General features: G+C 41.0%; 1 protein-coding gene across 1 annotated transcript in view; it reads left to right on the top strand.

Annotated features, from left to right (window-relative positions):
* Positions 1 to 16,210, top strand: part of col27a1a (collagen, type XXVII, alpha 1a) — a 67,094-nt gene that overhangs the window by 14,080 nt on the left and 36,804 nt on the right. Inside the window, exons 4-7 of the mRNA XM_020634653.3 lie at positions 167 to 220; positions 6,312 to 6,365; positions 8,946 to 8,999; positions 9,148 to 9,201. Of these exons, the coding sequence (XP_020490309.2) occupies positions 167 to 220; positions 6,312 to 6,365; positions 8,946 to 8,999; positions 9,148 to 9,201 (216 nt within the window). The remainder of the gene's footprint in view (positions 1 to 166; positions 221 to 6,311; positions 6,366 to 8,945; positions 9,000 to 9,147; positions 9,202 to 16,210) is intronic.

The following is a 16,210-nucleotide window of genomic DNA, read 5'->3' as shown; positions in this document are numbered from 1 at the left end:
CTTGCGATGGGTTTACTTTGGAGTGAAAAGGTGTCACTTTTTATGTAGCCCCTGCTTGAGGAGTAAACTACCTGATGGTCTAGATCGTGAGATTAAAGGAGATTGCTGAGATATCGACATGATCTGAATGCATCACTGAATGAATGCTCTCTCTCTTTCTCTCCAGGGACTGCCAGGACCTCCAGGGAAGGCGGGCCTGCCAGGCAAGAGGGGTCCTAGGGTAAGTCTTTTTTGTCACTCTGTTTCATTGAGAAGTAACTTTATCTGGCGTTCAAACCATGATTTTGTTTAACATGGCATCATGTATTGAGCTGTCTTTATTTAGCTTTACTGGTAGTTTTCTGTCTGTCTGTGTGTGTTTGTGATTTTTGCTTTGCTGCTGCCATGCATGTTGACTAAGAGCTCAGACACCAACAAGCAGTGAATAAACCTTTGGCAGGGAGGTGACTCAAAAACAGAAACAAACAGACAGACCAACCGACAGACAGACAGACAGAGAGGACTATATCTGTGGGTTCCAGCCCAGAAGGCATAGTCCTACTCCATTTTTTGCAGTCACAATATAACCTGCCAAACCAGACTCCCACATGACTTTAAATGCCTCCCATCACCCAGCTGACACACCAAAACACTCACACACAAACACGCACGCGCACACACACACACACACACGTGCAGACTCACAAAGTTTTCCTATGCAGGCGGAATTGACCATATTCAGCACAGGGCTGCGAGCGCTGACCTCCCACCCCTAAGCATAAACAGGAAAGATCCTATAAAGACGGCCTTTCAAAAGACTGCCTGTGCCACAGGATGCCTAATAAAAGCACTGTAAACATACAGAGAACACATGGCTCCACTGGACTTTCTTCTCCTCATTGAGCTTTTGCAGCAGACTGCAGCGACACTTCATAGGAATCCCATTCTGAACTAATGAAAGGCCTCTTTCTCCAAGGCAGTTAAATTGACACTGTTTCACTCCTGGCTCGTTTCCTTCTCAGATGTACATTTTTAAATTTAAGCTGTTAGTATTGTGGCTCGAAGTCAGCAGTTAGTCCTTTCACTTCTTTGATCCCCACTGAAATATCTCAAAAACCACCTGATGACCATTTATTTGACCACAAAAGACGTTTCTTGTTCATTTTCTATCACTTTGATTAATAACTACTCAGTTGTTGCAGAGTTGGGTCAACTGAATGCAATTTACATTAAATGGTTAAATCTCATGTGCTCCCACATGCAAATATGTTAAGATGCCTGTGCTTGTGTACCTTTTTTTCGTTTAAATACTACTCTGTGTCTGAGAGGCTGTTCAGCTAAACTCTCTGTGATCCCCCACCACAATATATAAGGAGGTCTTTGTCTGGTTCTAATTAAAGCTATTTAAGCCCCAGCAGCAACTCCTATCCCGTCTCAAGTAACAGTTCCACAAAATCAGCTCCACTTAGGTGGATTTCTAATGATCCAAATCAATCTTACTAGAAATAAAACTTTAATTGGGCTTAATTTTTTTTCGCACAGAGCTTGACTAAGCCAAGTACTTTATAGTGGCACTCTGACTGGAACTATTTTTGTGCGGCCAAGCAGCAGCTTATCCAAAATATGCACCAAATTCACCTTGATGTTCCTGTGAAGAATTTCTCGTTTGACAAGAAAGAAACGACTCAAATTCACTTAGATATTGAAAGAAAAAAGTTACCTATATGCACTGCAGTTTAAGTTGCAGGGTGGACATTAAAGGTTGGACTCAACCTTGTCCTTGGTAAAGCCACGCTTCTGTCTCACACTCCATTCATCAGCACTATGTATCAACCAACCACCTTCTACTGATTCACATCCTGGCAGCTCAGACGTGTCCTTTGTCAGCCGAAGCAGAGCAGCTGTTGAACTGCCTGTGGCATTGTCAGTGGAAGTGGTTGCTTTGCAAAGCACACACAATGAAAACAAGTCTCTTCAATAAAAAAAAATATAAAAAAAACAAAGGTCTTTGGTTGTGATGCCACTTTAATAAGAGGTCAGTTGCAAACATACTGCCAGTGTCTGACTCTGACCTCACAGGCATTCTGCTTAACGCATACATCCAGACTCACAAAAACATGTACACACGCCAAAGTGCAAATCCCACGCCGTGCCGCACAGACATATGTGGTTGTGTTTATGGCCTGCCTATATAAAGATTGAGACAGATTATGGAGCTTTCCTGTAAACAAAAGCATTTATCAAGTTTAATTGCTTGTTGACATGCGTGTGCAAACACTAAGCGCCATATACACACACTTAAACATACTCAGAAACACATGTTGTCTAAATTCTCCCAAACCCAGCCTGCTAAGAATGTGATTTCAATTTGGCCAAAGAAAAACACTTGTTCATCACTGAAATAATGAACTCAAATCTGCACCCTCGCTGCAAGTTGCATAGGGTGCATTTCCACTGTTAGCATAGCACGATTCGATCATTAGCGTCATCTCTTTATGAGAAAACAAAAGTCCTGTCCCGGAAAGAGCTGTTTGCATTTTTTTTTTTTTTTGCATGACCCGCCGTATCCTTGGATTACTGGAAGTCTGCATGATGACACACAGAGCACCATTGAAGCCCTGTAGCACCACCCATGAACCTTGACCTCTGATCCCACACATGTGAGTGTGAGACGCCATCACTATGGCAACCACTGTCAGTACAGAAGCCTTTGCTAGGTGTCCGTGTATAGTCCGGGTGAGATCTTCTTTCTTTTTTTTTGGGACGGTGGTAGAAGGGTGTGAGAGGAAACGTGCAGTGGATGTATCGAGGGGCACACAGGCCTTTATCTATCTGAAGACTGGCTGCTTCAACTGGAGCCTGCTGGGTCAATAGGGTCTTTGTCTGAGGGGGGGGGGGACCCTCTGTCGCCCATCTTTCCTCATGCTTCCTCTCCTTTTTCCCCCACCGTGCTGCACCTTCTTAAAGCTAATTCAGATTCCAGATGGACATTGCATGAAGAAACCTGGCAACCTTCAGCTAGATTGAACTTTCAAATGTGTAAAGGTGTTGAGCTCTTCTTAGTCTGTTTTTGTAACACCAGCCTTTTTAAGGCTCCGTATAATCCTCAGAGTAAACTGTGTATATGGATCTCTCCTTTGGAACTTTACTGTAATAAGCTCGGGGACAATAAAAATCACATACCATAGCTCAGTTCATTATTTTTGCAATACCTGTTTGAGCAGTTTTATACCTTTTTTTTACAACCAGGTCTGAGATGTTTGGCATAAAAGTAACTCCAAGTTTACATCATTATTTTGAAACTTGTCAGGGTTATTATGAGCTAAATAGATTATTGTTGCCCTAATAATACTTTGGATTACTTATTATTTCCTTTTTCTTATAATCTGGACCCTGCATGATTTATTTAGCTCTTAAAATGTTGGCTTTTGAAGCCAAGTCATTTATTGGCTTTTTCCCCAGCGACGCTTAATTCATTTGCCTTGTCTGCTTTAGTTATTAAGAAGTTTTACTGTAATTTATGTGGCATTAGAGTGCAAATTCTGCTGTTGCTGCTATAATAAACTGAAATATTGTCCTGAATCCTCAGAGGCAGAACTTCTGTGTGCGTGTCAGTGTGTGTCTTCAGACTGTGCTCTTTAATTATGAAGACATCCAGTGGTTTCACATGCTCTTGGTCTAATGTTAGTTTTATCAGAATTTGCCCCTTCTGCTCTCATTTGGCACAGCATCATGCAACATCTGTTTTATCTTTAATTTGGTGGCTGTGTATACATTTAAACTGCCTTTTACAAGATAGTGTTGAAAGTAGGACTATGTTTACAGCAAAGCCCATTAAAAGGACCTGCTAGAATATTCAGTGTGGGACTGTAACCTTGAGAGTGACATCATGGATCCACATTTAAGATCCATAAGTGCCTATGCATTTTTTGGCTTTAAGTTGCACATGTGGTGATATAAAATGTATAGACTCAAGGACAGACATTTATATGCCGCAGAGTGGGCAGCATGCATGTTTCCAGAACATGAAACATTTGGAGCTATCATTCGTCTGGCTTTGGACCATTTAGTACCAACTTAAAATCTGTAGCAGCTAGCAGGATTATTACCACAGGAACCACAGTAACGCCCTGCATTGCTGTTCAGAGGTTGGTGGTTTTTCATTTGATAGCTCAGCTTGTGTGCACCCCACCCTGCTCTTCTCTAATTAGACACCTGTTGTGCGAGAAGGGGACACAACATGTAAGGGAGAGCCCGGTACCAAATGTGGGTGCCAGCCTGTGCCCACCAGTGTACTGCCCAGGCTGTGGTAAACCACAGGGTTAATTTTGAAGCACGTAATTCAAACATGTCTAGTTTGTTCAAGGTTATTCAGGGCACTACAGCACTGTCTGGACACAGTAAGTCGAGAGAGAGAGAGAGAGAGAGAGAGAGAGAGAGAGAGAGAGCACCATCTGAAACCAAAAGAATAAAAGAGATTGTGGGAGGGAAAGAAGCTACATCTTTAAAACTTGAGAATCCTTGGTATGAAAATATCTCATTTGTAAAACATAACTAAAAACAGATGGGCATGTTTAAGTCTTGCACAGATTTTTTTTTTTTTTTTTGTGCTTCCCACATACACTTAACAAAAAAGTGGACTTGACCGCAATGACGTCTCCAATTGGTTCCTGATCCCCTTTTTTCAGCAGCTTGGTCGTCCCAATCCATTTTTTATTTTATTTTATTTTTTACCAGAGGCAAACCATACCAGGATGTCAGGAACGATTCAGATTGCAACTTCTCTTCTGATTGACAGGCATCTGTGAAGACAATTTATCTCTCTTATATTATTCTAGATTGGTCAATTTTCAAAAATAAACACCCAACAGTATTTGAAAAATGACTTTTCATCCGTGATTTAGACCATTCGCTTCTTTTGAAAATGTTTACTGAGGTGAAAAAATAGAAACCAAATGAAGGGTCATTGTCCCATCTGGTTTTATTCAATCAGACTTCTTTTAGTAACCAGTGGAGTCAAAAGATTTAAGGCACTATCCTAGACATTATATCACATCTTGTTAACACTGTCGAGTCTAAGACTAATTTCATCGCATTGTTATCTTATCTTATCTTTTCTTATTGTTTTGCATTTTGTCTTATCAGTCTTTGGTTGTCCATTAGTTATAACAACACCTTTTACTAATGCTTAGTAATGTCCTGGTCAGTCATGAAAAGTTCTGTCTGAAGTGATTCAGACATGACTGTCATCAAAGCATCCTCTGACAGGAAGAGCGCTTACAGTCAAAGGCATTTATGTTGTCATGTCTGCATCCAACCAGTATGTCTGTTTTTCTACTTTTCTCAAAGGGCTTTTTGTTGTGCTGTATAACCCAGCCCAAACCTCCAGATAGCTTTTTCTTCCCTGTGGGATTATATAGAGAGCCGCCTGTCTGGATGGCGCTCTATGCCCTTGTTGATCCCCTGATTCCCTGATTTGTTTTGACTCACCTCAGTCAAACTTGCTAACCCGGCTCATAAAGTAGTTTTTCCGCCCTCTCTGACTCGCTCGACCCTTGACCCAAAGCAAGGGTAGGTTAGGGGCCCAAGGGTGCCGCACCACGCGGAGGTGCAGGAGTGAGGTCAGAGATCCAAAGGAAAAAGTCATTCAGAGAAAGAGGAGGCCGAAAGACACACAGACACAACCTTTGTGCTTGTCTGATGGCTGCTGTTTCAACTTAGGAAAAAATTGTGAAAAATTATTCTCTGTTTTTTGAAGGTTTTCTGCAAAGCTTCCCATGGGGGCTGCTGGAGATGGTTCATGTTACCAATATGCTGCTACTGTAGAACTTGCTTTGTTTGCTTTCACACAAGGTTGTGTTAATTTCCCCCAGCAAAAGCCAACCCAAACTAAAACGTCCACCAGAGAAAGAATTCAAAATGTTATGATACAAGATGATCTGCATTACTCATTAAGATGTTTGGCATATGTGTGTTTGGGGGGGCTTGTTGAGTGTGGGGCTAAAGGGGTGGGGGCAGGAAAACCACCTCCATATGGTGAAGCAGCCCCACAGAGCCCCATTTTCCACAAGCTTCTACCTCAAACACCAACTCCAAATACCTCACCACACACACAGCTGATGTATAGGAAAATAGGTTAAAGTAGCACGAAGGCTGAGGTTCTCCAGACAGTCTTTGCCCTCGACCCCCCCCCCCCATCCCCCTCTGTGGTCTCATTCACAGTAGCAAAGCCGCAGTCTGCCTCACCTCCATTATGACCTCCAATATGAAGATTGATTGAGTTCTTGCTCACCTTTTGATTATGTCTTCCTCTCTCTCTGGCTTTTCCACAGGGCGCCCCTGGTCCCCATGGAAACCCTGGCCGACCTGGTCCATCCGGGCTCAAGGTATCTTACACACTCTATTACTCAAGTTAGCCTTTCTTTTTTCACCCGGGTACAACATGTATTTTTCCACATAATTTGATGATGTACCGGTTTCTATGCCTAATTGAATAACACCTTTATGACCTGGTATAGCCTCTAATGTGACCAACAATCATTTGAGGATGAGGAGGAATCAGCTGGATTCCATAAAGAGTATTGGGGGTAATGGAGCTTTATGGCGGAAGATTCAGGGCCATTTAAGTTCATGGCAGAGTAGCCACACCTGGCAGTTTCAGACACTCAGACACCTCTGCAGTTCATACTTAAGAACCGTATAACTGCATCACTTTAACATGTGTGCTTAAACAATGACTGTCATCTGTTTTATACTCAAATGTCATGAACGCTTTCCATATTCTTGCAGATCTATTGGCTTTAAACTCCAGAATTGCTTTTATGTGTATGAATTTTAACGATGTTTCTGTGTCAAGAAAAAGTCTTTGTGCTACACATTGCAACTCAAGCGGGAGGGTAAAGGGTAGTTGGACACCATGGAGGCTTGAAGTGATTTATCAGAGCTCCAGGGAAACATTGAGTCGGAAAGTGAGAACTTCTAATAAATCTGTCTAATTTTAACGCTTGAACAGGAGGTGACCCGGCTCAAGACAAATTCTCTGCATCTTTTTTCTAGACTGATTTGTACCCTAGCAAACACCCTTGACCTCTGGCACTGTGTGCTAAGAGTACATAGTGAGAAGAACTACCTATATTTAGGGCACATTTTAAAAATGCCATGCATGACATCTGTGTTCCACTCTCCCCAGAGCCCTGACCTCTACAGGTCAAGTAAAAAGACAGTGTTTGTCTTTGTATCACTAAAGTAATTTATTCTTCCTATACTTGCACTCTGCAGATTTGAGAATCCCCTTCCAATTATTATGTACCCAATACTTCATCTGTTTTTGCTCAAAGGAATATTTTGATGTTTTAACTTAGATTGTAGTATTGGCATCACTTTCATATCTGTGTGATATATAAGTGTGATGCTATAGCCAGCAGCAAAAAAAAAAACGACTTACCACAAAAGCAGTTCAAACAACTATCTTCCCAACATTTCTAAATCTTTCCTTTAAATTCAACACCATTCATCACTAATAAAATAAATAGATCTGTTAGTGTGACCTTTCCAAGCCGTGCAGATTAAGTAGAGTTCATGTCAATAACCTTTCACAAAGTTTGTCTGTATAGTCTCGTTTTTTTTAATTATTATGAAGATGACCACAAGTTGTTGTATAATGAACAGCTTCAACCTTTTCGTAAAAAACTATTGATAGGGCGAGTATTTGATTAGTTTAGTTTGATTTTCTGCAATCACATATTTTTCTTTTTGGAGAACTAGATAGAAATGTTGGTAGTTTAACCTAAACATGTTATAGAGGGAGGCAGCTGGCATGGCTTTGTCTAAAAGTAACAAAATTCCCTTGACATCACTTCTGAAGCCTATGTTGGATTACTTATATCTAAAACCTTTAAGTGTTCAAGTGATAGTAGTGGTAAATGGTAGTTTTATGTGGGATGTGTGGTTATGGAGTCTGACTATTTCTTGTCTGGGAGTAGTGACCTCTTGGAGTCTCTAGGAATTCGCCATACTCTGCCAACAATTGAACTACTGAGATTTATAGGTAGTTTTACTTTTAAGTGCATTTGATGAGGATTTTACTAGTTGCCATAAGTCTGAAAGGGACAACTGTTATTGTAAGGCACTTATTGTATTGACCAGGGACATTTGTTGGTTTGTGTCATAACCCCTCCATCATGTAAAAAAATAAAAATGATGAAGGTAATAAAGGTAGTTTATAAATACTGTATGTCTAAGATATGTAAATAAACATGCCACATTTAAGAACACTCAGGTCAAAAGGTAAACATTTCAGTCAACAGGTAAACATTTGAAATGTTGTCTCATTGAAGGAAAAGCCCTTTTTTAAAGCAGAGTTGTTCAGAGCTGGCTTCTTTCTACCTGGAAGGTGTGTTGAGAGAATGACTCTGAAGTGTTTGATGTCTCCGGGGTGCACCGCTATCCTTCCTCTTTCATCGTTAATAAATGAAACAAAGTTGTAAATAGCAGGGGGCCATGGAGAGAGAAGGAGTCAGCACTCAGTGTAATTTCCGATTCATAGCTTTGATGTGCCGGAGCTCCATTATTGTTACCTGATGACAATGAAGCTTGTTGTGTGTGTGTGTGCGTGTGTGTGTGTGTGTGTGTGTGTGTGTGTGTGTGTGTGTGTGTGTGTGACTGGATAGGGACTGAGCCCACATTAAGGCAGCTAAGAAAACCATCTGTGCTTTGAATTTATCAGTCACATGGTAACTCAATCCTAACCATTACTTGTAACTTCCTAACATCTAGAATGTGATTTATATGGCAATCTTTTGTAGGATTAACATTTTCCTTATTCCATATGAAAGGTGTTGGCCGTTACATTTTTGAGCTATTACAGGTCTTAGTCACACACTTTTAGAGATTGAAATCACTCAATTGCAGCAGGGTATTTTTCACCCTTACAAAGTCCACCTTTGTGTTTTTCTGCTTTGTATTAGGGGAGAAAAGGAGACCCTGGCATTTCACCTGGACCAGCACCTAAAGGAGTGAAGGTATTATGTCTTTAATTCCCTACATGCTGCATTGGTTTGTTAAAAATGCTGTGTTTGGCAAGCTCATGGCACATTTATGATAGCCATTTGTGCAACCAGTCATTGTTTCATTACTGCTTTTTTTTGACATTCTTGCTTTGTCTTAAAGGGAGACTCAGGGATTGTTGGCCCGGTTGGACTGGCTGGCCAAGAAGGGAGGAAGGTAAGACAGAACAGCGAAGCTTCCACCAAACCTTCTGAATACTCGGGAAACCAAATTCCTACTAATTCAATGGAAGTCACTTTTCTCAAATACATGCCAATCTATGTTTTGATTGAGCACAGTGCTTCCATCTGCAAATTTAAAAATTAGGGAAATCCCAGAAACGAAAGTCTGCATGAGTCACTGTCACCATTTCCTAATCCCTGTGCTGTTGGATGGTGTCTGTTGTCATGCTTTTTTTGTATCTGTGTGTATTTGTGCACAAACCCACTGATCTCTGTGGAGACCCTTGTCTTTCTCTCCTTAATTCTCTCCATCATTCTGTCTTTGTTTGTGCTGTCGTCACCATTTTTTCCATCTGTGTTTGCTGGATCCAGCTCAGAGGGGTCTTAATGTTGGCAGGAAGGATGTCATGAGGGATGAAGGGGGGAAGTTTTTGTCATCAGAGAAACGAGGATGGGGATCATGCATTGAAACACAGACTTACCAGTGTCTTAGATGTTACTGAAGTCACAACTTGATTGATTAATGAGACTAGGGAAGGAGATGCAGGACATATATTCTAATAGAAAGGACTGGAACAAGAAGGAGTTGAAGTCCAATGGAAAGTTTGAAGGATGTGTCCATGTTTAGGATTTGGTGAATGCATGACGGCTTTTTGGTCAGTTTATGTTTATAAAATGATACAAAAAAGCAGTGATATACAGCCTGGGTAGGCATACCTATACCCCAGGATGGACAACCGGTGTCAGGAGGTTAAGAGTGAGAGAATAACTGTTTATTAAAAAGAAAAAATCGATTCAAAAAACAACTGCAATCACGACGATAGACGACTGCAATCTAGAGGAGTTGTCTAATAATTTAGTTAAGAATATAGCCTAGAGAGTGTTGACAAATGGGTAAAATACTTTTTTTTTTTTTTTTTTTTAAATATTTACACAAAATATATGGATAAAGTAGAAGTTTTCATAAATCTTTCCCCCTGAAGTTATGTAACACACAGATCTGATGCAGCATTTGGAACAAAGTAGAGGAATCAGTTGCATGTTTGAACAAAGCCTGTAAATTGTATGTATTTCAGCAGAGGTGTAAAGCCCCTCTGTATGTATTCTCTGTCTTCCTCTGAGCCCCAGTGCACTGTAACAGACTCCAGTTGGATGACTAACTCGAGCTCAACATATGGCTTTTGTTAGGGGTCTGCTTTCCTCTGTGTATGTCTCTGTGTCCATTTGTATGTCTTTGTCTCTCTCTTTTACACACAGTCAGAGTGGAAAATGTAAAGGTGGGGGGAAACATTCACAGGGTTCTCTCAAACTTAATGAGTCCTGGCAGTGATTTGACGGCCTATCAGAAATTTACACCGTGACATTAAAATCAGGGCTGCAGGTGAGAGACTAGCAGTCCAAGAACGACAGCTTACACGGCTCTGAGGTTAGCCACAAATTATTGTTTAGCACAAAGGTAAGCTCACCTGGCAGGAACACAGACCGTGACTACAGACCTACACTCCCTTCCTGTCTACACCAAGATGAACAGTGCAGATGCTCTTTAAATTTACCTAAGGGCACATTGTTGCTGCTTTTTAGGAGCAAGAATTTATGCATATTCACAATGGGGGCAGCCATTATCTTCCAATGTTACGCTCAGAGAGGGAAAGTAAAATGCTCTAAAGATGCGTGCTCCTTTGATCCAGGTTAAAAATCAATGGGAATATGAGAAACTGTGAACATTTCACAGCTTTATGATTGACTAGCAGCTTAGAAGAAATGGAAAGCAAAGATTCAGAGGGAAGTTTGGTCATATTTTAAGGTAAAAACATCACAGGTTATTTGTTAACTGACTATAGCTAAGTCACAATATCTTTTTTTTAGTGTTCAACCAATTCCAAGCTAAAATGACTGTTAGCTTGCTAGCGTTACCGTTATCTAAGAGTGTATACTCGTCCTATCCCTTTGTGCTCCAAATAGTGATGTTAGCCAGGGAGTGTTTACATGCTAATGTTAGCTGTTGTGTAACAGTAGCTAATGGGTTATCAAAGATCTTTAATGCTTTGAAATGTGAAACGATTTCCCTCCTGATTTTGGCTATACGTTGTCTTTTTAGTAGCTAAGTATCTTGAGATCCAGTGATATTAAAACTTTTTGTAAAATTACCAACATTTATTCAATATACAAACCTGGAAAGAAGCAGTAAGTCATTCTCGCAGCAGTGACCCCTTGTGTGGCCTTAAGAGGAAAATAGCCATTGTGTGAAAATGGTTAATGACATAAGAACCTCAGTTCTTCCAACCTGTTACCATGGCAAGTTCATCAACACAAACGCTCTCAACATCCCAGCATGCCTCAGGTTTTACTCAATGAACCACAGGCATGATGACTGTTGAGGAAACTTGTGAAATAAGCCGCGAGGAGTCAGCTTCCTTTCCGTACACGACCAGAGAGACGCTTATTAACTCGTTAAACAACGTACAATGAACTCCCTGAGGTGTCAGCTGTGCCTCACATCCTACATGTCTACACATCACACCTTCAGTGACAGAGCTGTTACTGTACAGTTGTAGGGCAGACTGACTGAGAACAGGTATTGTTTTGTACTGTTTCTCTTCGGGTCAGCTCAGGTGGAAAGTCCCCAGACGTGTCTTGTCCTAATGCAGGTCTCTTCACAGACGGACACATAATATTAAAAATCAAATGAGGTTTTCTTTGCAATTACCGTACATGCAAGAGGCAGGCCACCCTGAAACATCCATGTGCTCTTTCTACCTCTTCATACCTCTCTAACTGTTTGACTTGCTCTGTCTCGCTTGCCTGGCTTGTTACTCTGAACGTGTGGTTTAGGAAAACGGGACAACGGCATGTTTTCCTCTGTTTTCATCTCTCTTTTTTTTTTTTCCTTCCACCTTTTTCACACACTCAAATACACACACACAAACACTCACATACACACTGGCCCTTTATCTGCCTGAGCTTGACACTTGAGCCGGGATTTCTGGAATTTGACTGCTGGTTTTCCATGGAAAACTTTTAATGGGGAAAGCAGTGGTGCTTTGAACGTGTGTTGGAAGAGTGTGATTTTACACCGTCAGACAAGCCAAGCATGTTCCGCTCTGCACAACATTTGTTCTACCAAGCAGAGCCTGAATGGCTTTTCAGTATGGTAGACAAGGTCACAGAGAGGAGACTCACACAGGGCCAAATCTCGACTACAAGGCCACATAACAGAACAAGCCACACGTCTCACCTTACTACCTCCATCTTCCTTTCCTTTTCTCTATGTTATCCTTTTAACACATCTGTCTTTCACACTATAACTGTCTTTTCCCCTTAAAGCCAATGAGACTTGCTCTACAGTTATCCTCTCATATTCTGGTTTAGTTGAGGGAATTTGCATATTTCATTGGTTCACTGTTCTGTCATCAGGGTTTGTAGCTATGGATTGGTAAATACTTCTATGTCTATATGCTTATCTGGATGTTTTCCTGAAAATGTTCATAGTGATGCAAAAACATTTTGGACAACACGATTCTTCAGTGGGGTCAGGATGCAGTTAGCATAGCTTAGCTAAAAAAATAAAAAAAAAATACAGGACCTAGGTGTTATCTACAAAGCAAGCGGATGAAACAAATGGAATGCAATCTGTTAAGTAGAAGGCATTTTTGGTACATTTGTATGTATATTTGTAAAGTTTGGTGTGAGCCAGGCTAGCTGTTTTCCCAGCTAAGCTAATGGCCTATACTTCGCTAAGTTAATGGCTTCCTGTCTGTAGGCACCACACTTCACTTATAGAATAAGGAGTTGTATTGCTCCTTGTCATGCTCTTGGCAAGAAAGCAAATTTGTGAACTTCCAAAAATGTTTAACTTTTTTTAAAATCATTATTTTTTTTTCTGTGCTTGTTCTGTGAAGTGTAGAAATGTTACAGATTTGATGCAGAACCGAGCTTACAATCAGTGCACTTACCTTAACTTAGTATCAAAAGTTTTTTTTTGTAAAGAGATGTTCTTTTAAAATGAACAACAATTGGTTTAGACATTCAGTTTGAGATTTAGTTGTGTAAAGTTTTGTAGAATACAAGATCAAAGACGTATACAATACCATTTCCCACTAGTTAAGATAGAGAGTGAACCTGAAGCTAGACAACAGTCAACAAACCCATACAGACTAATGTAGACTCTGTTAGGCTTTATTCTGGCAAAAATATGACTGGACACTTATAATGTTATATGCTTATTTTGTATTTATGCTTATAAATACCTATATGTGCATGAAAATTTCACACGTTCCATAATCCGTCAACTGGACAGTCCAGTAACTATTGCCTATAGGTTAGACCAAACAAGTTCATTGTTTATAGTTCACAATCAATAACCTATGAATAGGCAGTAAACCATTTCCCAGCAGGGGATGGACAGTGAATTAATCATTCTCGTTTTCTTCACTATATGAGACTGTTAATTGTGTGACATAAATCTGTCTGAAGCTCCCCACGACCGCCTCCAAACCACACTCTGCACATTTAGCTCCTGCCCACCCTTCAAACGAACAACTCCACATGCTCATCATCATCGTAATTTGGGGGAATTCAAATCAACCATCATTTTCTTTGCATTTTCCACAAGCCAAACAACAAATCATTGCCCTTTCTTCCACTGTGCTAGCAACGCATGCAAGAAAACATGCTGCTGAGATTGCGGTTCATGCAGGGATGGGATGAGGGATGTTTTTCCGACGGGTAGATTACAACCAAATTGTCCGTCTAGGTTGTTTGTTTCGTTTGTCCCCACCAGACATCCGCGTGGAGGGTTTATGTTCTGCCATACATGCAGCACATGCATGAAGCCAGACGATTGCTCTGAGCGATCATCTGGCTTCATTCTGCAGACAGAATTTTGGAGTGTGAGAGGTGGAAAGATGAAAGCAGAGATTAATGAGGTGAGCGGTGTATTTTTGCTACCAGGGTACTGGCCAGTGGAGACAGACTAGAACCCACATATTCATCACTTGTGGTGCACAGTTGTTAACAGACATGAGGCGTGTGCTCATTTGAACACCCACAAAGTTAAGCGTACACAGAGCGACATGTCATCGCCGAACACAATGTGTCTTTTATTTTATTTCAGACTAAATCCGCTTGGTGGCGTTGGATGAGGATGAGGGGGGAAAAATATTTCGAGGGTGCTACCGGAGAGCTGCTGTAAATGAAAAGCACTCTGTGGGTTTATCTGATTGAACCCACATGCTCGTTAAGCAAGTGGCATTGTAAACACAGGCAGCCCAGTGGAAATGGCAACTCTCATTAGCAAGCTTATAATGAGTGAGATAAGGATCTGAACTCTTCTAGCCGAGGTTGTGAGGCTTTGGTTAATGCAAAGGAACTATAGCATGTGTGTGTGTATGAGTGTCTGTGTGTAAGTGTAGCTTTAGGGCCTAACAGCACAGCTTGGGAACCACTGCACATGTTTGTGCTCTAGCTAAGCCATGTAATAAGATGACAAAATACATAAATCTGTGTGTGTGTGTGTGTGTGTGTGTGTGTGTGTGTGTGTGTGTGTGTGTGTGTGTGTGTGTGTGTGTGTGTGTGTGTGTGTGTGTGTGTGTGTGTGTGTGTGTGTGTGTGTGTGTTCCTCTGCCTGTGTTAGCTTGCATGCACCTATATGTATGTGTAATTGAATGCAATGACTGTAGGTCACAACATCTCCTTAAAAATGGAAAAGCGAACTCAAACTAAAAAAGCAACAGATGGACATTCCAATTAAGATGCATTTGGGCGAAGTCGGAAAAACACAAATTCATCAACGCAGTATTGTCCAACAGGCAATACTATTTAAGAAGGAAAGTTCTGAAAGGTCAGTCGCGGGCGCCATGTGTCTGCAAGTGCATCCATCCCTGTTCTCTCCACAACACTGCTTACCAATAGAGCTTTCATAAAAGTATGGAAACACACACATTTCTGCTTGTGTTGGCGTTTTATGGCTGTGGTCTGTCAGCACCTGGTGACACATCTGTTTGTTTTTAATTGTATTACTCATATACAGTATTTTCATCTCAGAACTAAGTATCTCCGCCTAGTGGTCATGTTATGATGCGCAACTGCTGAAGTTCTTAAAAAAAAAAAAAGGCTTGGATTTTTCTTTAATGCCATTTTTTTTTATTACATCTGTTATAAAAAGGCAACCTAAAATAAAGAAATGTGTGTGTTTTATTTTAACTTTAATACTGGAAAACAAGTACATTGTTGACACAGTTGCTGTACCTATTTGAGGACTGAACATGGAGTACAATGCTGACAATGGCACTTTAAAGTGCTGGTTCAAAAGTTTAAGCCAGTGGGAGTGATCATGTAACATAATGAGAAGAAGGCTGCTGTCTTCTCTTCTCCTGCAGGACTAAAGGAAGGTTTTACAGGAACTCGGGGGAGTCTTGGCTTGGCATTAAGAAGCTGTGGTTTAGGAAAGCGAGCCATCAGGAGTCTTTCCTTTCTTTGCCCTTCTGTTTGTATTTTGTTTTTTCTCCCTTCTTCCTTTCCGTCTCTCCTGCTGTCTCGCTCTATCAAACTGTGGTCTCAAAAGGCATGTCTTCCCATCTTTGATTTAGATTCCCTCTGCTCTTTGTTGGGGGTCCGTATTGCTGGAGTCAGCAGAACTGAAGACAGGCACTATGTCAGGCTGTGTGCAGTGTTGTATTCTTGCTCTGCAGGCGGAGGGAGGGCCATGCTATCTGACTCAAACAGGAAAGCATTTATATCGTTCAACATGGCATTATCCTGGCACAGCCTTTCCCAGCACCACTTCTCTGCCAGTGGAAAGTCTTATTCCCTGAGAAAAAAGGCAGATTGATTCATTCAATATGGCATGGAACTCTCCCTCCTGTGTTGTAAGCGTTGACGTGCATATTTTGCTTTGCACAAAACTCCACTTGTCAATCCCACATGCTTGATAGATTTTCTTCTTCTGAAGACTTCTATAGAGTTTATGTTTTCTTTCATAACTCCTTTATTAAATCGTTGAACTC

The sequence above is a fragment of the Labrus bergylta genome, chromosome 17 (assembly GCF_963930695.1).
Source record: "Labrus bergylta chromosome 17, fLabBer1.1, whole genome shotgun sequence".
Classification (NCBI taxonomy): domain Eukaryota; kingdom Metazoa; phylum Chordata; class Actinopteri; order Labriformes; family Labridae; genus Labrus; species Labrus bergylta.
Note: the sequence above shows the minus strand (reverse complement) of the source record. Positions and strands in the feature narration are given on the sequence as shown.